Source organism: Medicago truncatula, chromosome 4 (genome assembly GCF_003473485.1).
Source record: "Medicago truncatula cultivar Jemalong A17 chromosome 4, MtrunA17r5.0-ANR, whole genome shotgun sequence".
NCBI lineage: Eukaryota > Viridiplantae > Streptophyta > Magnoliopsida > Fabales > Fabaceae > Medicago > Medicago truncatula.
The window spans coordinates 17632434-17658368 of NC_053045.1; the positions used below are offsets into that span (position 1 = coordinate 17632434).

The 25935-nt window shown below is 34.8% G+C and overlaps 2 protein-coding genes across 5 annotated transcripts; one reads left to right on the top strand and one right to left on the bottom strand.

Moving 5' to 3' along the window:
• The first annotated feature begins 2269 nt into the window (after positions 1-2269).
• LOC25479453 (pentatricopeptide repeat-containing protein At3g42630) lies at positions 2270-5282 on the top strand. The gene is made up of 2 exons (XM_013588161.3): positions 2270-3803; positions 3970-5282. The coding sequence occupies exon 1, from the start codon at positions 2376-2378 to the stop codon at positions 3573-3575; it is 1200 nt and encodes a 399-aa protein (XP_013443615.1). The 5' UTR covers positions 2270-2375; the 3' UTR covers positions 3576-3803; positions 3970-5282.
• On the bottom strand, positions 5254-11796 carry LOC25479452 (tubulin-folding cofactor B). 4 transcript variants are annotated; one of them, XM_024774857.2, is made up of 9 exons: positions 11571-11794; positions 11403-11469; positions 9291-9579; positions 9080-9198; positions 8921-8985; positions 8455-8496; positions 6383-6516; positions 6159-6228; positions 5254-5613 (listed from the first exon to the last, which is right to left on the bottom strand). In XM_024774857.2, the coding sequence occupies exons 3-9, from the start codon at positions 9545-9547 to the stop codon at positions 5566-5568; spliced, it is 735 nt and encodes a 244-aa protein (XP_024630625.1). In that variant the 5' UTR covers positions 9548-9579; positions 11403-11469; positions 11571-11794; the 3' UTR covers positions 5254-5565. The 4 variants fall into 4 exon arrangements, 3 of the variants coding, with proteins under 3 accessions (XP_024630625.1, XP_013443611.1, XP_039688824.1); XM_013588157.3 differs by having other exon boundaries at positions 8921-8982; positions 11571-11793; XR_003008678.2 differs by having other exon boundaries at positions 5334-5613; positions 6324-6516; positions 11571-11796.
• Positions 11797-25935: the final 14139 nt, after the last annotated feature.

The following is a 25935-nucleotide window of genomic DNA, read 5'->3' on the forward strand; positions in this document are numbered from 1 at the left end:
CTCCCCTTAATTTATCATTGGTTTAAGGTTAACAACCTGATATTTTTCATCCAAGTGAATTTTTGGATGTGTTGTGTATGTCACAATTGCTTCAATATAATGCATTTTGATAAATCTTGAAAGAATATTGGGAAAATATATTTGATATAAATCTCCATCTATCATTAATTGTATTGAGCCAACTTGTTTATAGCCTAGTAGGCAGATTATCAATTGATGGTTTGGTTTTCTCAATATTAGGGGGAGATGGTAAGCAGCTAAAAATTGTGAACTTGAAGTTCAAATAAATTATTTGAAAGGAAATATTATTGTCTCTTATTGATCCTCAAGATATAACTCATTTGCAAAGGTAAACAAATCAAATATTAGCTGCTAATGCTCCAAACGAAATAGATGTCCATATCGGATAATCTAATATTGCAAATGAGTCTTCATCGTGCCTGAAGCATGATAGATCAATCGGTTCCAAATATAAAAAGCTTTGAATAAGAAAAGGAGCTTAAAGGAAATATAACCAATAGAAACTCTAAAAGAGTTTTCTGACATAATTGATTTTTCAGTTCCAGAAGAACTAATTAGGTACCTGAAACTTATAAAATATTGGTAAATTATGTCATGAATAAAAGATCTCAATGGAATGAGATGGAACCGAAATGAAGTCAAAGTTGATGTGTTTTTGCATATAATATAACGCTATGTGATAAGTAATAATGAGGATCATGTGTTAAAGTCGACTAAAGATTATAGATAAAGAAAATATCTACAGAATGGAAAGAGACAATTCTACTGAAATCAAACTCGTTTCATGAAGCAGACTTTGTTTGGACTTGTAGTCTGCACATTTAAAGGTGTGAAGGTAAATGACTATATATGATTTTTCGCGCGAAAAAGGAATTAGGATGGTAAATTACATATATACAGAGTTTGATATGTTCACCTGAAGTGAATTGGTAAATGTCTACCATTTATTTTAAAAGACATTCACCATAAGTGAATCCAAGAACTTTTTCATACTTGATTAAGTTCAGTAGCACATGAAAGGCTCAAATTATATGAAAATGTGCTACAATTATATGAAACTACTTGAAGGATTTCATTTGAGTGAAACGTACTATCAAATCTATTGGAAATATGACATCTTAAGGATTTGAAATGAATTTGTTATAATTGTATATATATTAGAACTCCTGAAGAGATTCTAAATTTTGTTATATAAATGTTTTTATGGACAAATCTAATTGATTATGTACTAGAATGATTGTGATGTCACTTGATGTGAGTAAAGATCATGTCCTCAAGAAAATCATGAACAATTTGAATTGGTCAGGTGAGGACACGAACGCATTTTGCTTATTATATATATATTGTGGTATTTTTTTTGTCAATATTAGTAAATACAGATATTGCAGCAAAGTCAAACATACAATTTGTATCTTAGAGAAACAACAATATCATCCGATCATTTGAAAATGTTAGCACTACGTCAAGGAAGTGGAGAATGCTCTTTATTAAGGATTATGATTTCACACATACAAGAAACTTGTGGTTTTCTAATTTTAAAAGGAGGTTCTTTCAACAACTCAATATGAAGATATCACAAGAGCTGCTAATTTGGAGAAGAGTATGAAAATATATCATATCTTTCTACAGAGTCACCGTCAAGTAAAGATTTTGAGTAACTAGCATAAAAGATTGTTTAAATTTCTTCGTCTCATATATAATTGTCTTTATGAGGGAGAGACAAAGATGTGTTCTGCACTCTTTTTCCCTTAACCATGGTTTTATCCCATTGGGTTTTCCTGGTAAGGTTTTTAACGAGGCAGATTATAACACAAAAGGATGTTGTACTCTTTTTCCTTCACTGGAATTTTTTCCCACTGGGTTTTTCTCTAGTAAGGTTTTAATGAGGCATATCCGAGATGGACATCCAAGGGGGAGTGTTATGAATATTACAAGTGGATGTCCATATAGCAATTGGGTTATTGGATCATATTGTTAGCTTATTGGGCCATATTGTGCTTACTCCCCAAGTCATTGTATTTCTCTATAAATAGAGCTCACATGTAACCTAATTATACATCATAAGAAAATAATATAATCCTCATTCTTCTCTCTCTATTCTCTCTTCTTCTCTTTAATCTTGTTCTTCTTATTTTAATAGTTTCATAACAGAATACACAATTTATAATTCCTTTACCAGCGCCCCAGAGCACCGGTTAACATTTCCGTTTCCTCTGGAACTAATAACCTGTAGTCGACACCTGCTGCATCGTATCAAACAACCACTTATTAGGTGGGTATATCCAATCCACAGTCGTTACCCTTATCTAATGTAATTCCATAATCTTGCTTTCTTCTCCGATCATTCATTCTCAATGGAAACCGTTTCCCTCTCTTCTCATAATAATATTCTTCTTCTCAAACACTCTCACTCCTCATCTTCATCTTCATCTCCACCACAAAAACCCCATCATTCTCGTAACCTCATCACTACGAAAAAACCTATTTTTCAGCAACCCAATTCATTACTCATTCACAATGATAAACACAAACACTCTTCTTCTTCTTCTTCTTCTTTACCTTCATTGATGTTACACTACACACAAAATGGTTACTTTCATAAATCACAAACCACATGGGAACAACTCCTAAACAGTTCCTTTCACCCTTCTCTTCATTTCATTTCTAAATTATTCAAATCATATGCAGAACAACGCAAATTTGATCATATCATCAACATTCTTCATTCACTAAATTCAAGAAATCTGACCCTTTTGCCTCAGTTTTACTCATTGGCAATCTCTTGTTTTGGAAATGCAGGAAACTTAAAATTGATGGAAGAAACAATCAATGAAATGGTTTCAAAGGGTTTTCGAATTGATTCAAAATTAGGTAATGAAATTCTTTTGTATTATAGTGTTTTTGGTAGTTTGAATGAAATGGAGAGTGCTTATGGAAGGTTTAAGAGATCTAGGTTTTTGATTGAGGAAAATGTGATTAGGGCTATGGCTTATGGCTATATAAAGAAGAGAAAATTCTATGAATTGGGTGAGTTTGTTAGAGATGTTGGTTTAGGTAGGAGAAATGTTGGGAATGTTTTGTGGAATCTTTTATTGCTTTCTTATGCTGCTAATTTTAAGATGAAGAGCTTGCAGAGAGAGTTTGTTAGGATGGTTGAATCAGGGTTTCGTCCGGATGTTACGACTTTTAATATTAGGGCTATGGCGTTTTCGAGGATGGCGCTGTTTTGGGATCTTCATCTTAGTATTGAACATATGAGGAGTGAAAAGGTTGTTCCTGATTTGGTTACTTACGGTTGTGTTGTGGAGGCATACTTGGATAGAAGGCTTGGAAGGAATTTGGAGTTTGTTTTGAATAAAATGGATGTGGATGATTGTACGAGATTGTTTACAGATCCGTTTGTGTTTGAGGTTTTAGGTAAAGGTGACTTTCATTTGAGTTCGGAGGCGTTTTTGGAATACAAGACACAACAACAGAAATGGAGTTATAGGATTTTGATACAGAAATATCTTAAAAAACATTATAGGAGGAACCAGATATTTTGGAACTACTAACTAACTTGACAGATGATTTTGGTCATTTCCTTTTCTTTGATGAAATTTGTCATGCTTCATGACCTTGATTTGATACACACGTTCAGTATTATGTAGTTAATTTGAAACAAAGTTGTACTTATGGTGGATTCCTATGAAGATGAAGTATCAAGGTGGAGGCATATTTGTAGATAAATCAAACATCAGATACATCCAATCAGGAAGAATACTTGGTGAAACTGAAAACTGGTATGGTTCATTGTTTGACAGTTTGCACTTGAAAATTAAGAGAATTTGTATTCATTTATTTTGTACAACATTCCAACTCTTGGCAAATAGGATCTTCAATGAAAATTCATTCTCTAATCTCTAGAATACGTTTGTAATCTGAACAAGTTTTATCAAATGGTTTCAGAGCCCCTTCTAGGAGCTGTGAGTATTTGATGTAACTTTTTGATGGTTACCACAAGCACGGAGTCAAGATTGGAGTCTATGGAGCACATTCATGAAGCTTGGGCCAGACAAGAGAAGGAGAATTAGTTACCACGGGAATTGAATGATGCACTGATCAAAAGTTTGAAACAAACAGTTTCTCTAACAGCTTTTATTGAGTAGTTCAAGAGGTATGCAGAAGGTTATGGTTTGTGTAAATCTACTATTGTCTATGGGAATGTCCAGAAGTAGAGTGGGGGATACAAAAGGCTTGTTGAGGTTGGAATACGCTATAAATCAGAAAAACTAAATGTTTTAGATGTGATGATAAATGTGAGCCTGATCATGTATGTAAAAATCAAACAATATTAGGTGATGTTATAGCAGGTTGTTTACCAAGTTTGTTCAGTGCTTGCTACACATTGACCCTTGAAATCATTGTTGGATCTCTCTGCAAGCATCCTTTTCTGGTATGACAAATTATGAAGGAATGATTGAAAAGTGAGTCAATTTTGAAGTCTAGTAAAAGACTTGGTCGCACCGGAATAGCTTTAGATATATTTGAAGGTGGGTCCTCAATCAAGGAGAATGAATGTTTCGTGGACCTAGGGCTGTTTACTGAAGACCAAAGGATCTGTGATCTTACCTGGATCGACATTTATGCTGAACTGTATGAGCTAGATGATAATGGAAAGAAAGCTATCATCCATAATTTAACCATAAATTTTTTTGGATTAAATCTTAATTTTTTTCATCTGTATTTACGATTTTGAATCAGCATCAATGATCTTGTAATGTGAGCTTAGCCAACAAGAATTTGGTTAATGCCGTAGTGACACAAATTCTGAACCAAGATCATAGAATGTCAATCAGCTAAACATTATGGCATAGATGCCTTAGGACATTGGTGACTTCCATAATCTTAAAGCAAGTCTTTCTCCAGCACTGAAGGTTGAATGAACTCTATGTATGTCTTTCTCTGACACTGAAGGTTAAGTTAACTCTGTGTTTGTTCAAGGTTGAGTGAAACGACACTGAAGAATTTTGGGCAGTTAAAGCATGTAATACCATATATACAATGAAGAGGTGGCTTCATTGTAAGAAAAATTATCTGATAATTCCGGTCTGAAGATAAAGATACTTGAAGTAGATATTTTGAAGTAGATATTAGCTTTATACAATTAGGACCTTTTTATTTACAATGAACACATTTGTAGCAAAGATAGATTGTATAAGTCAGATAATGTAATTGACTCTAATCATTCTATTTTAGTGATTATCCCCTTCATTTCATTAGCTCAATGTTCATTGTTTTATTGAGCAACCATCCTAATGTACCAGCTCTCATTTAACCCTTGAAATCAACTCTGCAACTTTTTCCCCATGTTTTCTTTCTACACAAGGTAATACAATACAAATACAAACAGTCGAAAACCGCAGTTGAGCAATCTTTGACTACATAAATCCATTGCCTTGAAAGGCCAATAAAAAAGCTTGCCAAATTAATGTTGGAATTCTACAACAGAAAAAACTATAAAGAAAACTCCAGCAGGCCTAAAAGTAGCTTCCTTATTAAGACTCAAATTTCATCCTCTTCAAAGGGATCTCGTTCAGGGAAGTCACCAACCTGGAAAGAATTTATAAAGATAGAAAAAAATCAGTGTTTTTTAGACAAATATTATTAGATATATGAAATCAAATATACTTTTTGCCACCATCTGGTGTCACCGTGTCAGAATTTTTCCATTCACATGTTTAGAAAAATTCTTCAAATCATTTTCATGTTATAATACTGACAATTAAAAATATATTAATCATCCGTATTTTTTTATTGTTCTCTACATAATCACCCTAAAATAAAGTGGAAGACTTCTCTTCTGTTCCCTCTCTTTCCCTCTCCCCAAAGCCCTTTCCTCCAAGCTCCCAAACCGAGCCTTAGTGTGTGTGCAGTTATCAAGAAAAAAGCAGTACAGCACAATACTAGATTTGGGATAAGAGTAGGGTTTTGGATGTATTAAGTTATTTTTGCTCTTGGTCATTTTGTGTTTTATTCTTACGTTAAGCAGTATTCCTTGTCATCGTATTTTTCCTTTTATTTTTATCAGGCAAAAAAAAAAACATGAATGAAAAATATTTTGATACTAAAGGACTACTACATGATTTCCAACAAACCTTCACTTTCTCCGGCCTAACTATTCCCCCGTGAGATGGAGGGCATTGGAAGTAACGTACTCCTTTAACCCTGTAACATAACCAAGGGAAATTCTGAGATAAATGTAGGCATAATTACTGTTTTTCAATGCAAAACAGAACACAATAGCTAAAAGCAGGAATTACCATGATGAGGTGGTCGTAGTTGATTGATTTGCATACAAAAATATGGTAATTTTACTTACATGCCATCATGTTTGCCCAAGGGTTCATCATATTGAACTCCAACCCAGAAGCCAGGACCCAGTGGTTCTGCCTGACCAACAAATTTTACAACACCTCTTTTTGCCCCAGGTTCAACTTCACATCTGGATCCTACCTTGATATTTTGGAAATTGGAGAGGAGAGTAACAACATAGAAATTCAAAGAGATTCAATTCAGAAACACCAAATAAAACAACAATATGAAATACAAAATATATTATATATCCCTTTTACAACAAAGCAAAACTGCAAAAACACATGACCTAACTAAAACAACCAGAGAAAACATCACATGATCGAAAGATCCAAAAAATAAGTGCTACTTATGATGCATCTAAAATTAAATAATGTAAATGAGGCTACAATATACTGCTAGAAAACAATATCATATCTTTAGTCAAACCCATTTGTTATATGACTAGCAATTGATAGGTGATACAAATTGATACTAGCAAAACATCATATCCAAACCACTAAAAACATTCAGATTCGTACAGGCTATCTGGTGTATGTTAATCCCATCCAAACTACACAGTCAAGTTAATCCCCCTCTAAATCTTTCATAATTTCAAAAATGGACGTCCTCAGTCCTTTCTTCCCTAGTCTCTACTTAAAATAAAAGCAGTTTCAATAATAACCAAACTAACCAAATACACTTTCATTCATTCTTTAAGGGAATAGGTATAAATGAAAAAGTGATCGTGGAAAAGAAATGATGCTAGAGTGATGTACCGTAGGCAGTTTTTTATTTTATTAAATATTACCATTTATTCTGTTGTCTGAAAATCCTTAATTATATTTCATCAAAACCAGCTCTTTTGTTGTACTAAATCACAAGTTTTCACAAAAATCATCAAGCAAAATGTAAACAAATTATCATAGTTTGATGATTTCAAGGACATTCAAGTTGTCGAATCTTGTGCTTTATTCCAGCTATCTCGCCAAGCTATCTTCCCTACAGTGCTCAGCTTGCTTGTTGCCTCTCATTCATGGTCACTCTTTCCTGCTATCATTGTTAGATCCCACATTATATGAAGGTTTAGTTATGTAAAGCTGTTCTAAGCTTCCACCTAGTAAATACTTTACACATTTGGAATACTTGGTCCTTGACATGTTCTGTGAAGAAATGTTCAGGAATTTTATTCGCGCCACTACTTGTTCTTCATAGTTAGGTTTGATTTAAGCAGAAGGTAAACAAGACTTGGATAAGGGCATGCATTAGATATACATATAATATAAAGTAACTCTAAGAATATTGGTCATTGACATTTGTAAGTTAACTTGTAGATGTAGGAAGAGTATTATAATGTAAGATTTGTATTACGTTAGCAGTCCTATTGGGGAGGCTGATACTGGTTTAACTACATTGATACATGAAAAAATTAGAATTATAAGTGTGTTTTACAGTTATTTATTATCAAATCTCTTATCAATCTAACCTCGTATTGTTCATTGTATCTTTATTTAGTTTTCATCCTTGTCCACCTAATCCTTGTTATTTCAATAGAGAAAAATGATTTTTGTTTTTTTTGAAAGAGAGTAGAGAAAAATGATGGATAACAGTAATTTGCATACATGTTACAAACTACATTGAATTATTGAAAAGAAAATCTGATAGCAATGAGTCTGCCGAGCCTAACCCAACAACTCCCCGCATCAGAGAAAATATTCCCTGAAGTTCCGTATCTCACTATAACAGAACTCAGCATGCCCCCTCTCCTCAGTCCCCATCCCTATATAACTAACTTCCACTAGCTTCTCCACTTGCTACACCAGCTCAGCATCCTTCTTCTCATATATCTTCCTGTGGTACACTCTCCACACATTAGGCCCATTACCTCCATTTGGATTCAGCTGGCCTAAATCTTCATTCAAATTTCTATCCAAATGTCTTATCAATCTAACCTCGCATTTCGCATTGTATCTTTATTCAATTTTCCTCCTTATCCACCTAAACCTTATAACTTTGACAACTATACAAAAATAACCTATACAACAATTATGCTCGTAAGTAAATAGAAAATAAAGAACGTAAAAATGATAACTAACAAACCTTGATATTAGCACAGATGTCTTCCATGTCGGTGTCTAATGTCTGCACGGGAAATGCCAAATCAGTGAAAGTGTCCATTACCCAAAAGCCAGCACATGAGCCCATCTCAAGTAACAGACATAAGAAGCTTTAATATATCCAATAAGTGTTTGTTTGGTAAGATACATAGTTGAGCTTATAGCTTATAAGCTTGTATGACTAAAGAAAAACATTTGGTAACTGTCATTTTCTCACGAGCTTATAGCGTTTTTGATAAGCTAATTCAAGTAGCTTATAGCTTATCACCTTTTATCTCGATTTCACCCCTGCAATCTTACTTGAATACGCCTTTTTTTACATCATTTTATATTTATAAGCTACTTCAACCGCTAACTATATCAAACACTACAAATTCAATCAGCTAGATTAACAATACATGCAATTGAAGAGGGCTAAATACATCAGGCTAAGTCAATGAAAAGTTTACCTTTGCCTCAATAGTCGATGGAGCTTGCGAAGTCAATTTCTCCCTATATTTTCTGAAAGTGTCTGCTATAGCATAATGAAAAAAAAAAATAATAAGCTACAAGAACCAGTTTTCACAAATTAAAAAAGTTGTGTTGGATGGGGTGATAGAAGGACATGCCTCCTCGCTTATTATAAGATTCTTCAGAAATTTCGTATTTCTCCACCAAAGAAGTATCTTCCAACCATCCACCCGATGTAACAGAGGCTGGATCAAGATCAACGACGTGCAAACGAAACCTGCCACAGTTCACATGGAAAAAAAGTAAAAACACTAAACAATTGATGAGGAATAAAATAAAAAATAGAAAGAAAAAGAGAAACTAACTAACCCATCAAAAGGAGAATAGAATCCAAGGAGTTTGGAATGATCAGAGAGATCGGCGATTTTATTGCGAAGTTCGTCGTAGAGTTCGAGGTGCATAGAGTTAACAGAAGTACCACATTTTTTCCATAGCTTGTCCTTGACTGCTTCCACTGTGAGCTGTAGGGAGAAGCGAATGTCGGGGTTGAAAGATTTGAGATTAGAATGAGTAACGCGCAATAGTACGGACTCGTCCCCTTCAATTTTCTGTAAGCTCGATGCCATTTACTAATTTGATTCACTCACTATCCAGGTCCCTAGGTCAACAACAAGTGCAAACTAGTTTTAATAATTATTATTAATATTATCATATATAACTTCAATCAAAATGGGTTATTAAATCAAAAGCAATATTATAACATCCTGTATAATTTTTCTATAATTTTATACAAAATGTTACAACTGATACCGGATAATTAAAATAATTGAGTCGAATTACAGGGTAATCTAAATTCTTGTCATATTTTCGAGAACAGGATACAATTCTCAAAATGTACATGAAAAAAAAAATCCATGCGTTTACATAAAAAAATCCAAAAACAGAGTCTTGAAGTCTATTCTTCAAGAGCTAACCCTTGTGTCCACAACAAACTTCCCCTGTCTATCTAAAAAATAAAAGGAGTGGGAGGAGACCTACTTGTCTCAGTGGATTCCCGAACTGCAAGTCTACAACCATAATATCAGACACTAACTAACTATAATATTGCATGTTAAGTTAGTCCACAATAAACAACCAATGGTTTATGTGATCACTAACAACATCTATTACAAACCTGAATTTGTCAACTGACCACCAACATTGTTCAGCAATTACAATTCAATAATAATATAAGTCATGAACAAAAGTAAAGGTGGAACACATATTAATTATCTTGGTCGTTTTAGTTGTTGTAAATACTATCAGGCGTGAGGGTACTAGTATTCACCTGCCGGTAAAGCGTTGGATATAGGGTGCGTTTGTTTCAGCTTTAAAAAAAACAGAATTTGTGTTACAAGAATCTAGAGATTTAAAAAAAAAATCTGAAGTTATTTTTGTTTGCCTGCTACGCATAAAAATCCTTTTTTTTATTTTTAAAATGAGTTATAACTTGTACATATGTTACCTCCTTGTTTAAAAAAAAAATAGTTTTTCTAAAAATCCTAAACAAACACTTAAAAATGAAAAAAGTGATTTTTTTTTAAAAAAATCTGAAACAAACAGAGCCATGATAAACAATACTTTACCGGAGCTGCCTCACAATTTTATCATAATTTAACTGAGCAAACACTAATGGCTCAAGTACACTGAAAAAATGATCACCTATACCATTAGCATAATCTTGTCATTATTTTATTTAATAACAACTGACAGTTTCAACCTGTAGAAATTTGAGCGTTTAACTATTGTTAAACATTTATTGTACCTATCCAAAACAGTACGAACAATTGTACCTATCCAAAACAGTACGAACAATATATACATATTTCTAAAATGATTTAATAGTTGAACTGTCATTCATTTCACAATGTACCTCTCAAGAAAATACTTTTCTTTTTCTCTGTCTTTAGACTAGCCAAGTTTGAAGTCTATGGCATAATTTGCAGAGACATATAACAAGATAAAACAAATCTATTTGTAGGCGTCAGTGCCAACATCAAACAGAATTTGATCTTCATAGCGTGTGTTTGTTACCATGTTGATTTTGCCTCCGACCATGGTTTTTTCTAACTCTACAATTTCAAGCTTCACAAATATCACGGCAGCAAGGCCAATAGTAACTTAAGCATGATCCATTCATTCATATCACACATACATATATATGTGGGCTGAAGGTTCATATGGGTATATAGAAAACTAAACTCAACAAAGTCTAATTTTGACAGTCCCATGATTCTATTAATTACTTAATATTCCTAGGCATAACTTAGTTAAAGAATTTGTATAACTATAATTCTAGTTCCACACACTAATCCATCCTAATTCTAATTTCAACAACAATGAAAATCACTTAATTTATCATACTAATCACAGTACCCATTAATCCAATATAAAGATATCAATAATAACTAGTTAAGTTCAAGCCTAGGAGAGGAAACCCACCTCAAATGACAACTTCTGGTTGATGCAGTCTTGACCCAAAACTCTGTCTCCAACAAGGACTCTTGTCCTGCATCAATCCTTCAAAATTAATTCTAATTCTAATTCTAATTAATTTTCACTCCACTGTTAATATTAATTGCAAAAATCATAATGCAGACCATTACTTACTTTTTCTATCAATGTAGTGGATCACTGTGCGCCTGTGCGGAGTGGATATCTCCGAGAGAAATTGAGCGATGCGTCAAAAAGAAATCAGGGGAAAACCTAAATCGCGTTTCTGAAAAATGAGAGAATCGCGTTTCAGAAATTCAATGAATTGTGTTTTTGAAAAAACGAGAATCGCGTATCAGAAGAACTGAAGAGAAAGGTGTGAAATTTTTTATTTGAGAAAAAACTGTTCAATAAAAGGCCTTAACGAGCATCCCAAATTTAGTAATTATTCATTTCAAAAGTTAATTATTATAATTTTCAATGTATTCGATACACAACTTTTCATTAAAAATTTGTATTTAACAAGTGTCCGAGGCATTCGTTAACTTTTCCCTTCAATAAAATAGTAAACAGGTTTTAGTTTTTTGAAATAATATGGGTTGGTTATTTTTTTTTTTAATGGAACTAGATGAGATTTCAATAAAAAAGGTATAAAAAAAAATGTCAAAACCACAAGTCGGAATTGTTATACGGTCGCAGATTTAAAAAAAAACTCAAGAGAAAAAAACAAAATATTTAAAATTTTATTTTTGGGGTATATTTTATGGCATCTATCTTTCTTAGTCCACCACCTCCTCCACCTTCTTCGCTATTGGTTTTGCTTTTGAAGGTGTTGAGGAGATTAATTATTAATTACTGAGTATTTAAAGAATCCTATTCTCCCTCTTCTATTGGTTTTGCTTTTGAGGCTTTTAAACTTTTTGAAGAAATTAATTACGGAGTTTTTAAAAAAAAAATGATAACGATCATGATGATGATGAGACTGGTGATGGTGATAATCCTGATTATGATGATAATACCGATGATGATAATACTGATGATGATAATACTGATAATAATTTTTTGATATATATTCTAATCTTTATGTTCTTGTTATTATTATTATACTCTTTATGGAAAAATCATTTAGATATGGAAAAATCTAAATTTTTTGAGTTCGATAAAAAAAAAATGAAGTTGAAAATAAAAAAATATTGTTTTTGTTACTTATTTATCAATTACTTATTTATCAATAAGATCAATAAGTTAGTGTTACTACTTTATCAATAAAAAGTATAGTAATTAGACTACTATACTTTTTATCTTTACTTAAAAGCAGTATTCATGAATAATAAAGGATTACTCAAAAAACCCTTTCCAAAAAAGTATTCCTGAAAGGTATTACCCATAAATACAGGATTTGCTATTTTAGCTTTTTAATTGTCTTTTAGTTATTCTTTACTTTAATCGTCTTACCAACCGGATTTTGGCTTGCTGGGCTAACTCCGTAGCCTTCTGGAGTGAAGCAGCTTGCTTCTTCCTCACCTCCCTTGTGACCAATTCAGTTGCAGCTTCTATCTCCTCCTCTTCTTCTTCTTCAGATGCAGCTGCTGCCATCCTTAACTTTCTAACAGCTTGCTTCCTTTTTTTTTTCGGGAATAGAAGGCTGATCAGGAACTGCTTGAGAGGATGCAGCTTCCTTGCCACTTCTGGCCCTCTTGTTCAGAATCTCTTCAGCATTGAGGTCCTGAACTTCCTCCTGAATTGTTGGCAAGTCAGAGCCAGCAATTAGTTCAGATGAGGACTTCTCCTTTTTGTCCTTCTTTGATTTCTTAGAGGTTTGTTCAGAAGCTTCCTCTAAGTAAGCATCTTTGCTGATGGCCTTCCTCTTTGTTTTTCTGCTCTTGACCATAGGCAGAGCACCTCCATACAAGTTCTCAGGAACATCTTCAAGCCTGATAACTTTTCCAGTTGTTGCAAAGTGATCTTTGATGTAATTCATTTGAACATGAATATGATCCTTCTTGCAAATAGGTGGAAAATCCTAACCATTAATTGAAATTCGAAATTCGGATGAAAGATTAGTAAAGTCTAACCATTAATTGTTCATCAAACTCACATATTGCTAATCGATTCGACGTTTTTATCAAAACAAAATTGAATAATTATAGTTAGGCTTAATAGGTCATTTGGTCCCCTAATTAATTTCAAGTTTTCATTTTAGTCCCATAACTAATAAAACTCATATCAAAACATCTGACATTGAGGTGGTTGTTATAGAATATGTATTCTTTATGGAATTTGAGGACTATGCCATGTACCTTATGGAGATTTTTTGGACTTGTTAATTCATTGCTGAATTCATTTTGTATATCATGAAATCTTACTTCAGGTTCGTTGGAATGCTCGAGGTCAACCAGTTAAGGAAGCTAGCCAAGTTTTTGTCAGTTATATTGGAGTCATCATTTGTCGAGAGGTTCCAATTAGTATGGAAAATTAGAGAAAAAAACCAAGGTTTTGTTAGTTACTTTAGGTTTGTCATTGTTCATATATACGTATTATGCACAAACTTTGCATTTATATACAAATGTACATTAGATGTCATTTGTAATTAAGTTTTTGATCAACACATTATTGTTGTTTATTTCTATTAATGGATTACTAGTGTTTCTGATCCGTATATATATTTTTTGTCTCATCAATATCTTATTATGAAGCTTTTGGTTGTAGATTTAATTTTTAAAATAAAAAAATTGGGACTTTTATTAGCGCTTTTCTGAAAGTCCTATTAAAGGGGGTGGTTAAGATAGCGCTTTCCGAAAACTCTAAGAAATATCTGTTTAAAAATAGCACAAAGATAAGGCTATATTAGCGCTTTTCTGAAAGTGCTATTGAAACACTACTATTTAATAGCGTTTAGAAAGCGCTATTACTGGGGTTCTGACCTATAATAGCGGGGGCTTTCTTAGCGCTATTAAACGCCAAAATGAATGCTATTAAAGGGGGTATTTTGTAGTAGTGTTTTCACGTACGTTCAGTTTTGGCTAAAAAGGGAGAAACGTCAAGAGAAGGGAGGAACCTAGAGAAAGCTGCCGATTTTGAATTATAAGGTAAGGGTGAGACTAACATTCAATTTTCTTAAGTCTATAATTCTGATGATTAGATTTAACAAGTTGTAGGATTAGTTTTTTGAGAATTGGAAATTAGGGTTAAAGTGATCAATTGAGGATTAGATGATGGAAACTTGTAGAATTGATGTAGAAAGTGTTTATAGACCTTAGATAATCCATAGGGTGATGTTTAGAATCAGTTTTAAGCTTTGAACCATGTGATTAGGTGGATTTTCGTAAAAATCTGCATTCTACCCGAGCCTGAATTCATCGCTCGCCCTGGCGAGGGATGATCCTCGCCTCGCGAATGATGAACTTCATCGCTCACCTTGCGAGCAATTCCCTTCACCTCGTGAGCTGCACCTTGTGGCTCGCCATAGCGAGTTGATCAGTGAGTCAACCTGTTTTTTGTGATTTAACTTCTTAAGTTGAGCTTTAGATGATTTTGAGTGCCTGAATATGTATAAGAATGATTAGGAAAGTTTTTAGATTGAGATTGAACATGGGAAAGTTAAAAATGGGATTTTTGGGTGAAAAATGTCAAATTCCCGAGAGCACCCAGTTTCTTGTTCACCAAGGCGAGCAGCTTACTCGCCAAGGCGAATAGCCAATTTTCTGAACTCGCCATAGCGAGCAATGTCCCTCGCCTCGCGAGCTGCCCAGAGACAGACTACCTTGTTTATGGTTTATGTGATATTTATCGAATGAGTTGTTAGGAGATAGACCTTGGGGCGGGAGTGACGTTATTTATAATATTACTGATGTTCTATGAATCTGTTATATTATGATTTTATGTTGAAAGTAATGTGATATATTTGTATATGCATTATGTGAATTATAAATTATGTTTAAGTTGATGTTGAAATATTATTGATATTGTATATCTTGAGATGTTGATGTGCTGCCATGTCGCTGTTGTAAATTGATTAAGCTGCATGAGTCGGTCTATGATGTAAGAAGTTGTTCCAAATTATTGGAGTTATATAAGATGTCGGTGTTTCTAAGATGTAAGTTGTTGAGTCCATGCATACTCATTCATGTTGGGGGCTTGATGCCTTAGAGCCTTTGCTCAACACATTGGGGGCTTGATGCCCTGGAGACTTAGCTCAATTAAGTTCAGGGCTTGATGCCCTGGGAGTATATTAATGCTCAAATTAGTTGAGGGCTTGATGCCCTGGATTGGTACCACATGCATGATTTAAGAGGTTTAGGTTGCATAGTCAAGTTGAAGTCGCATTGTCGAGTCAAGTTGTTAAGTTGAAGAGTTGTGTCCATGAGTTGTTAAGTTGCTATATTTTAATGAAGTGTTTAATGAAGAATGATTATTTATGATATGTTGGTGACGTTTATGTCGTTAAATATAATTGATGAATTATATGCTTAATATTATTGTTTGTGAAATCTCACCCCTTCTGCTTGGAAATGTTGCCCTTCGTATGGGTAACTTGCAGGTGATCGCGAATAAGTTGCTGTCGTGAGTGGACTATCTCTCACGTGTGTCTTTAGGTGCTCTGATACGTAACGGGATGAGATTTTGTTGCTATTTTCTTTTCCTTACGTATTACTTTATGTTGTTGCATGATTATGTTCTAGATTGGATTTCTATGAGACATTTATGATGAGGCCTTCGTGCCAAAGATTGTTTTAGATGATGAATAAATTCCGCTACGAAGTATTAATTATTATGTTGTTGAATTTTGAAGGATAAATTGTTATTTATTCCGTTTATGATTTTTAAGAAAAGAAGTGTGACATTTCGTTTGTGATGAACACTCTGATTATTTTTATGAAATTTTTATATTGGGAAAACGGGGTGTTACAAAGTTCAAACTTGTAACACTCTTATTTCTATTAAAGCAATTAAACATACGAATAATACATTTATTCAAGAAATAGAGGCTACGTCATCATCCAAAATTCAAAACCAAAGATTCAAACACGCATGCATATATAATCTCAACAGTCGCAGCGGAATATAGACCAGGGTACATGTCATGAATCAATTATTACATCAACATAGATGAATCAAAAAATCCCAACATACGGGTAAATCTCCAATCGTAAAAAATAATCCAAAACAAATGATCTAGACTACGACAGACGCCTAAATCAGAGCCAACCTAACTCTATAGACACCGATATCGGAGATAGCTCCCGATAACCACCAAGCACAAGAACTCACCGAGCAACTAATCCTGCACAACGTCTACCCATCCATACAGACAGGTAGGCAGTCCATCACAGATCCACTGGGGGTAAGTATTACATCATATCCAAAATACATTCATTCATTCATACAACTTCACTTAGTCATACAAGAATGGTCACAATAAATCACAAGACAATTGGCTAAGAAGAATCATTTCCGGTAAAGATCTGTATTAAGTGACAACCGGTCAACATTGATAATTTCCAAAGTAAACAACTTGATTCAAGTTTGAAAGCTCACCAAAATAATCTTAATCCATCATGTGGTCCAGAGCTTAAGCCACTTACAAACTATTAGATATTAGTTCAAAGATTAGCTTAACTCCGTATGAGAAAATCCAAGTTCACATTTTTCACATTCCCACCCGAAATCCAAGTTTAACATGATTAGGACATTTAGCTAACATTACAGGCCTTGCCTTAGTCTATAGGAACTGTAGGCTCAACTTGTAACCTTAGTTAGCTCACAAAAGTTCATTTCAACAAAACCCGACATTTCCCAAAATTCCAAGTTTCATCCCAAAATGAAGAATTTCAAATTTGAATGAGCAAAACAGTAGTTAAATCATGTAACACCCCGTTTTCCCAACTTGAATTTTTTTGCATAAATCAGAGTAAAATAACTAAACAGGATTCTACACTTCTTTCAAATACAAATATAGTAAAGTTACTATTCATTTCAATCATCTCATGTCATCAATTTAAATCTCAAATGCAGCGGAAAACATTTAAATTCAACATCGTGTTGGCACAATGGCCTCAATTTAAACAACTTATTAAAATCCAGTCTAGATAAATCTTCAAATCAAATCAACAACTTATTCATGAAAATTCATAAAGTAATACATAAGGAATAGAAAATAGCAACAAAATTCCATCCCGTTACGTATCAGAGCACCTAAAGACACACGTGAGAGATAGTCTACTCACGACAGCAACTAACAACAACTTATTCTCGATCACCTGCAAGTTACCCATACGAAGGGCAACATTTCCAAGCAGAAGGGGTGAGATTTCACATTCAATAATAATAAGCATATAATTCATCAAAAGCATTTAACAACTTAAACTTCATCAATTAATAATATTAACTCTTCTTATAATACTTCATTAATAACTCAACTAACTTCTAATCATCATTAACTTCATATTCATCACATTATATACAACATCATATAGCACATAATAATCAGATCATAAACATCATCATATATTGACATAATCTTCACATCATAAACATCATCTTATAACAACATAAACGATACATCATAAACATCATCTTATAACAACATAGACAACACATCATAAACATCATCTTATAACAACATAAACAATACATCATAAACATCATCTTATAACAACATGTCATATACATCATCTTATAACAACATAAACAACACATCATAAATAACATCATAATCAATATCATAAACACATCATAAACAACATAACAACATCATAATCATAATCATAAACAACATCATATAATCTACATAAACACTTCATTAACAATACGTGGAGAGAAGACAACTCAACAACTTAACAACTCATGGATGACAACTCATCAACAACTTAACAACTCATGGATGAGAACTCATCAACAACGACTTTGACTCGACAATGCAACTTCGACTTCTTAATCATGCATGTGGTACCAATCCAGGGAATCAAACCCCAACATATTGAGCATAAATACACTCCCAGGGCATCAAGCCCTCAACTTAAAGAGCAAAATCTCACAGGGCATCAAGCCCTCAACGTATTGAGCATAAATAAGCTCCCAGGACATCAAGCCCTCAACTTAAAGAGCAAAAGCTCACAGGGCACCAAGCCCTCAACGTAAATGAGTATGAATGGACTCAACAACTAATGCAACAATAACCAACAACTTCAACGACATCGACAACAACTTACAACTTTAACGACATTGACAACAACTTACAACTTTAACAACTTGACCAACATATGCAACTTAATGATTTAATAATCAATACAGGAGAGACAACAACTTCACAACATAGCATCATTAATAATAACAACTTGAATGGTATAACAACATTATTTTCTATATCATACATTTTCCACAAAATTATATGTAACTCAAATTATTCAACAACAACATTCACATAATATATGTATTTCAAATTATCCAACAAAGATATTAACGTCAAACCAAATTAGATCCATCACAACATAGGTTAAATACTCTTAAACACCCTAGTTGAACTCATAGCACTTCTAGTTTTGAGGTTTGGAATTATTCCTTAAGTTTTGGATTAACTTAGAAACGGTTATGCTGAATTTTCATAAGATTTCACTAAGACCTACTTGGAGTATTTTCATCATATCTTAAGAACCAAAAATCATTTTCACGTCAAACCAAAGCCACTGGAAATCTAACTCAATTATCTACAACTTTCATGTTTACACCAAACGTTAATTCTAAACAGAAACGTGTTAAAAAGACGCAAGAACATGAAACAGGACGTGCTGTCAGAGAACAACTCGGGAAAAAACCCACTTTTCACCCCAAAATCCCAATTTTAACTTCCCTATGCCCAAATTTGATCCAAAAACTTGTCTAACCATTTCTATACATGTTAAGGCACTCAAAACCATATAAAACATTGCACTAAAAATAACCCATGATCTGAACATCAATTCTACACAAATTCAACAGATTTTCTACTCTATTAACAACCAATTACAACTTCGAAACCTAATTCCCAAATTTCCATAACTACAATCTTCAACATGCTAAACTCAATTTCAGAATTATACAACTTAGAGAATTAGAGAAAGTTAGTCCCACCCTTACCTTAGGTTAGATGATCGCAAGGTTCTACCGCTTTCTCTTCTCTCACTCTTCCCTTCTCTTGGTTTCTCCCTTTTTTTCTCCAAAAACAGGTTTCACGCAATCCTTATTTTCTAATTTTAACTCTCCCCTTTTATATAAATCCTTAACCTACCTATTTTCTCTTAATTCCAAATGTAACGCCCTAGTCGTTAATTTATTTATTTTGAATTTATTTAGAATCTTTTATGTCATTTTAAATAATATTTGTGGTTTATGTGGTGTGTTATATTTTATTATATAGTTTATTTTAATAATAACTAGAATAAGTGGGAAATTGATATTATTTTGGAGTTTGGGAGTTAATTAGGAATTAATAGAATTAAGGGGGAGTAAATGTAATAAAGGGGAGTTATATTTTGGGGGGTTAGGAAAAGAAAGGTCAGAAACATTTTTACGTGAAAGCAGAACTTTTGAGAGAGAAGAGCAAGTAGAGCCAATAACCAATTTTGCTGTGCATTTCTTTCTGCTAATCTAGGGTAAGGGTGAGGTTTGCTTCATTAGTATAGATATTAAATTCTGATTTTGAGTTTAATAGGTTTTGGTAGAAATTGGGAATTTTAGGTTTATGTTGAAATAATGAGTTTTGAGAGTAGAGATTGCGATTCTGATGTTAGAATTAGGTTCTGGTTGCATACAGCACTTAGTTTAGCATCTGTAAACTGATTTGGGGAGTGGAATTGAGAAAATTGAGATTTTGGGTAAAATTCTGGATTCTGGTCGTGCTGATATTCATCGCTCGCCTAGGCGAGTAGACCTTTCCGCCTCGCGAGTGAGCAATCTTCATGGCTCGCCTCGCGAGCAGACCCACTCGCCACGGCGAGCAAGTGCTTGAGAGATCATGATTTTTGAAGTGTTGTTATAAGTTGTAAAATGAATAGTTTTAAGTACCTAGATGATTTTAGAGAGGTCTGGGACAATTTTCAGATTAAAATGATGAATAGGGAACTTAAAAATGAAGTTTTAGTGAGAAAAATGTCAAAACTCCCGAGAGCACCCCTTTTCCAGTTCGCCTCGTACTCACCACAGCGAGTATCCTTTTGCCTGAGCTCGCCATGGCGAGTTACCCAATATTTGAATTGTTTGTTCTTTTTTGATGAATGTTGATTGATTTTGATGTCTAAGCATGAGTATTTTAAATGGTGTATTTTTCTGGATGATTTGATTGATTATGATGATTTGTTGTTGACTGGAGTGTATGCTTCTATTTAATTAAGTCATACAAGATGTTGCATTTTGGAGTGGTGAGTCATATAAATACATATGCATTTGTTGGAGTTGTATGTAGATATACACAAGGGGAGTTAGTTGCATAAGCACAAAAGTGGGAGGGCTTCGGCCCTAGAACGCCTTGTCGTTCAAAGCGGTGGAACACTAGTTGTTCAAAGCGGTGTTTAGCGGTGAGGACTTATGTCCTGAAAATGAATGCTTTAACCATTCAATTAGTGGTGAGCGCTCCGACCCTGATTATGGTACCACATGCATTTGTAGAGGAGTCTTAGTGGAGGTGTCGAGTGTTACATGAGTTGCAGTTATTGGTTTTAATTACCGAATGTTGTTGATGTTGAAAATGATGATGTTTATATATGTTGATGAAATATTATTATGATATGGTGTTAGATTCAATTGATGTATTCATTATCTATATTTATTGTTGTGAATCTCACCCCTTCTGCTTGAAAATGTTGCCCTTTCTATGGGTAACTTGCAGGTGATCCTGAGTAGTAGGTGGTGGCTCAAAGTGTCTAGGGCTCTGATACGTGCGATGGGATTTTTAATGCTTACCTTCTTTCCTATGTATCAAATTTTGGATAATGCTGATGTAGCCCTATAGTTGTTGAATTTATGTTGATAAGGCTTTTATGCCAAGATTTAATTATGGAGGTTTAAACAATTGTTGTTGATGTTTTGATGCAAATATTCCGCTGCAAAGTTAATGAAGATTTTGAATGTTGTTTTTTAAATAGATTTTTCATTCTATTTATGAAATGTTGAAAATGTAGTGTGACATGCCCGTTTGGGAATTACTCTGATGCATGTTTATTTATTATTAAATTGATTTTTGGGTAACGGGGTGTTACAATTGGTATCAGAGCAGGTTGCTCCTGCTAACAAGGGTAAGCAGAGGCTGAATGATGAGAGGAGGCCAATAGGAGAGATGCTCCTGCTGAGATTGTTTGCTACAAGTGTGGCGAGAAAGACCACAAGAGTAATGTCTGTGATAAAGATGAGAAGAAGTGCTTCAAGTGTGGTCAGAAAGGACACACATTAGCTAATTGTAAGCGGGGAGATGTTGTTTGTTATAACTGCAATGAAGAGGGCCATATCAGTTCACAGTGCACACAACCAAAGAAGGTTAGAACCGGTGGTAAAGTGTTTGCTTTGACTGGTACGCAAACCACTAGTGAGGATCGACTTATCAGAGGTACTTGTTTCTTTAATAATACTCCTTTAATTGCTATTATAGACACTGGTGCTACTCATTGTTTCATTGCTATTGAATGTGCTTATAAGTTGGGTCTGGTTGTATCTGATATGAAAGGGGAAATGGTTGTTGAAACTCCAGCTAAGGGTTCAGTAACTACTTCTCTTGTTTGTCTAAGATGTCTGTTGTCTATGTTTGGTAGAGACTTTGAAGTCGACTTAGTGTGTTTACCGTTGACGGGAATGGATGTTATTTTTGGGATGAACTGGTTAGAGTATAACCGAGTTCATATCAATTATTTTAGAAAGACGGTGCATTTTTCTTCTGCGGAAGAAGAGAGTGGAGCAGAATTCCTAACTACTAAACAGTTGAAGCAGTTGGAGCGCGATGGAATTCTTATGTTTTCTTTGATGGCATATTTGTCGTTAGAGAATCAAGCTGTGATTGACAGGTTACCGGTGGTGAATGAATTTCCTGAAGTTTTTCCGGATGAGATTCCAGATGTACCACCAGAGAGGGAGGTTTAGTTTTCAATTGACCTTGTTACGGGAACGAAGCCGGCGTCGATGGCAACGTATCGCATGTCAGCTTCTGAGTTAGCTGAATTGAAGAAACGGTTTGGAAGACTTGCTTGATAAAAAGTTTGTAAGACCAAGTGTCTCACCTTGGGGAGCGCCGGTATTGTTGGTAAAGAAGAAGGACGGTAGCATGAGGTTGTGCATTGACTATCGTTAGTTGAATAAAGTTACAATAAAGAACAAGTATCCACTTCCGAGGATTGACGACTTGATGGATCAGTTAGTGGGTGCGAAGGTTTTTAGTAAGATTGACTTAAGGTCAGGTTACCATCAGATTAAGGTGAAGGATGAAGATATGCAGAAGACGGCCTTTAGGACACGATATGGTCATTACGAATACAAGGTGATGCCTTTCGGTGTTACTAATGCGCCTGGTGTGTTCATGGAGTATATGAACCGAATTTTCCATGCCTATCTGGATAAATTCGTGGTTGTATTTATTGATGACATTCTGATCTATTCAAGGACTGAAGAAGAGCATGTAGAACATCTGAAGATTGTATTGCAAATTTTGAAAGAGAAAAAGTTGTATGCTAAGTCGTCGAAGTGTGAATTCTGGTTAAGTGAAGTAAGTTTTCTTGGCCACATTATTTCTGGTAGTGGTATTGCAGTTGATCCATCGAAAGTTGAGGCAATATCACAATGGGAGACTCCGAAGTCAGTGACTGAAATCAGAAGTTTCTTGGGTTTGGCTGGTTATTACCGCAGGTTTATTGAAGGATTTTCAAAGTTAGCACTTCCGTTGACTCAGTTAACCTGTAAGGGCAAGTAGTTTGTGTGGGATGCTCAGTGTGAGAGTAGTTTTAATGAGTTGAAGCGAAGATTGACAACTGCTCCTATTTTGATTCTACCGAAGCCGGAAGAACCGTTTGTTGTGTATTGTGATGCGTCTAAGTTGGGCTTAGGTGGTGTTTTGATGCAAGATGGTAAGGTGGTAGCGTATGCTTCTAGACAGTTAAGAATTCATGAAAAGAATTTTCCTACGCATGATTTGGAGTTGGCTGCGGTGGTTTTTATTTTGAAAATTTGGAGGCATTATTTGTATGGTTCCAGATTTGAGGTGTTTAGTGATCACAAGAGTCTCAAATATTTATTTGATCAGAAGGAGTTAAACATGAGGCAGAGGAGATGGTTAGAGCTGTTGAAGGACTATGATTTTGGTTTGAATTACCATCCTAGTAAAGCCAATGTGGTTGCAGATGCCTTGAGTAGGAAGACGTTGCACATGTCTGCTTTAATGGTGAAATAATTTGATTTGTTAGAGCAGTTTAGAGACTTGAGCCTTGTTTGTGAATTGACACCTCAGAGTGTTCAGTTGGGGATGCTGAAGATTAACAATGATTTCTTGAAGAGTATCCGAGAAGCACAACAAGTGGGTGTGAAGTTTGTTGATTTAATGGTTGCTGGTAATGGCAATGAGGATAGTGACTTCAAGGTTGATGATCAGGGTGTGTTGAGATTCAGAGGAAGAATTTGCATTCTTGATGATGATGATTTGAAAAAGTTAATTTTGGAGGAAAGTCACAAGAGTAGCTTGAGTATTCATCCGGGAGCTACGAAAATGTATCATGATTTGAAGAAGCTGTTTTGGTGGTCCGGTTTGAAGCGTGACGTCACTCATTTTGTGTACGCATGTTTGACTTGTCAGAAGTCTAAGGTTGAACATCAAAAGCTTGCAGGGTTGTTGACACCGTTGGATGTGCCGGAGTGGAAGTGGGATAACATTTCTATGGATTTTGTGACGAGTTTACCAAACACTCCGAGAGGGCATGATGCTATATGGGTTGTGGTCGACAAGTTGACGAAGTCGGCGCACTTCATTCCGATTAATATCAGTTATCCGGTAGCTCAGTTGGCGGAGATTTATATTCATAACATTGTGAAGTTGCATGGTGTACCGTCGAGTATTTTGTCGGATAGGGATCCGAGGTTCACTTCTAGATTCTGGAAGAGTTTGCAAGACGCCTTGGGTTCGAAGTTGAGGCTGAGTTTGGCTTATCATCCGCAGACAGATGGTCAGTCGGAGAGGACGATCCAATCTTTGGAGGATTTACTGAGAGTGTGTGTGCTTGAGCAAGGTGGAGCTTGGGATAGTCACCTACCGTTGATAGAGTTCACATACAACAACAGTTACCATTCCAGTATTGGTATGGCACCGTTCGAAGCTTTGTATGATCGGAGGTGCAGGACTCCTTTATGCTGGTTTGAATCAGGAGAGAGTGTTGTGTTGGGTCCGGATTTGGTTCATCAGACTACGGAGAAAGTCAAGATGATCAGAGAGAAGATGAAAGCGTCGCAGAGTCGACAGAAGAGTTATCATGACAAGCGTAGGAAGGCCCTTGAGTTTCAGGAGGGTGATCATGTATTTCTGAGAGTTACTCCTATGACGGGTGTAGGACGTGCATTGAAGTCGAGGAAGTTGACTCCAAAGTTCATTGGTCCATATCAGATATCAGAGAGGGTTGGAACAATGGCATATAGAGTTGGTTTGCCACCACATCTTTCGAACTTGCATGATGTGTTTCATGTGTCGCAACTTCGGAAGTATGTAGTGGATCCTTCGCATGTTATTCCAAGAGATGATGTGCAGGTTAGAGACAACCTTACAGTTGAGACCTTACTGTTGAGGATTGAAGACCGTGAGGTGAAGAAGTTGAAAGGCAAGGATATACCTCTAATGAAGGTTGTTTGGGGTGGAGTAACCAGTGAAAGTTTGACTTGGGAGCTGGAGAGTAAGATGCGGTACTCGTATCCGGAGTTGTTTGCTTGAGGTAAGATTTCGAGGACGAAATTCTCTAAGTTGGGGAGAGTTGTAACGCCCTAGTCGTTAGTTTATTTATTTTGGATTTATTTAAAATCTTTTATGTCATTTTAAATATATTTTGTGGTTTACGTGGTCTGTTATATTTTATTATATAATTTATTTTAACAATAATTAGAATAAGTGGGAAATTGATATTAATTTGGAGTTTGGGGAGTTAATTAGGAATTAATAGAATTAAGGGGGAGTAAATGTAATAAAGGGGAGTTATATTTTGGGGAGTTAGGAAAGGAAAGGATAGAAACGTTTTTACGTGAAAGCAAAACTTTTGGGAGAAAAGGGAGAGAAGAGCAAGTAGAGCCAAGAACCAATTTTGCTGTGCATTTCTTTCTGCTAATCTAAGGTAAGGGTGAGGTTTGCTTCATTAGTATAGATATTGAATTCTGATTTTGAGTTTAACAGGTTTTGGTAGAAATTGGGAATTTTAGGTTTATATTGAAATAATGGGTTTTGAGAGTAGAGATTGCGATTCTGATGTTAGAATTAGGTTCTGGTTGCATACAGCACTTAGTTTAGCATCTGTAAACTGATTTGGGGAGTGGAATTGAGAAAAATGAGATTTTGGGT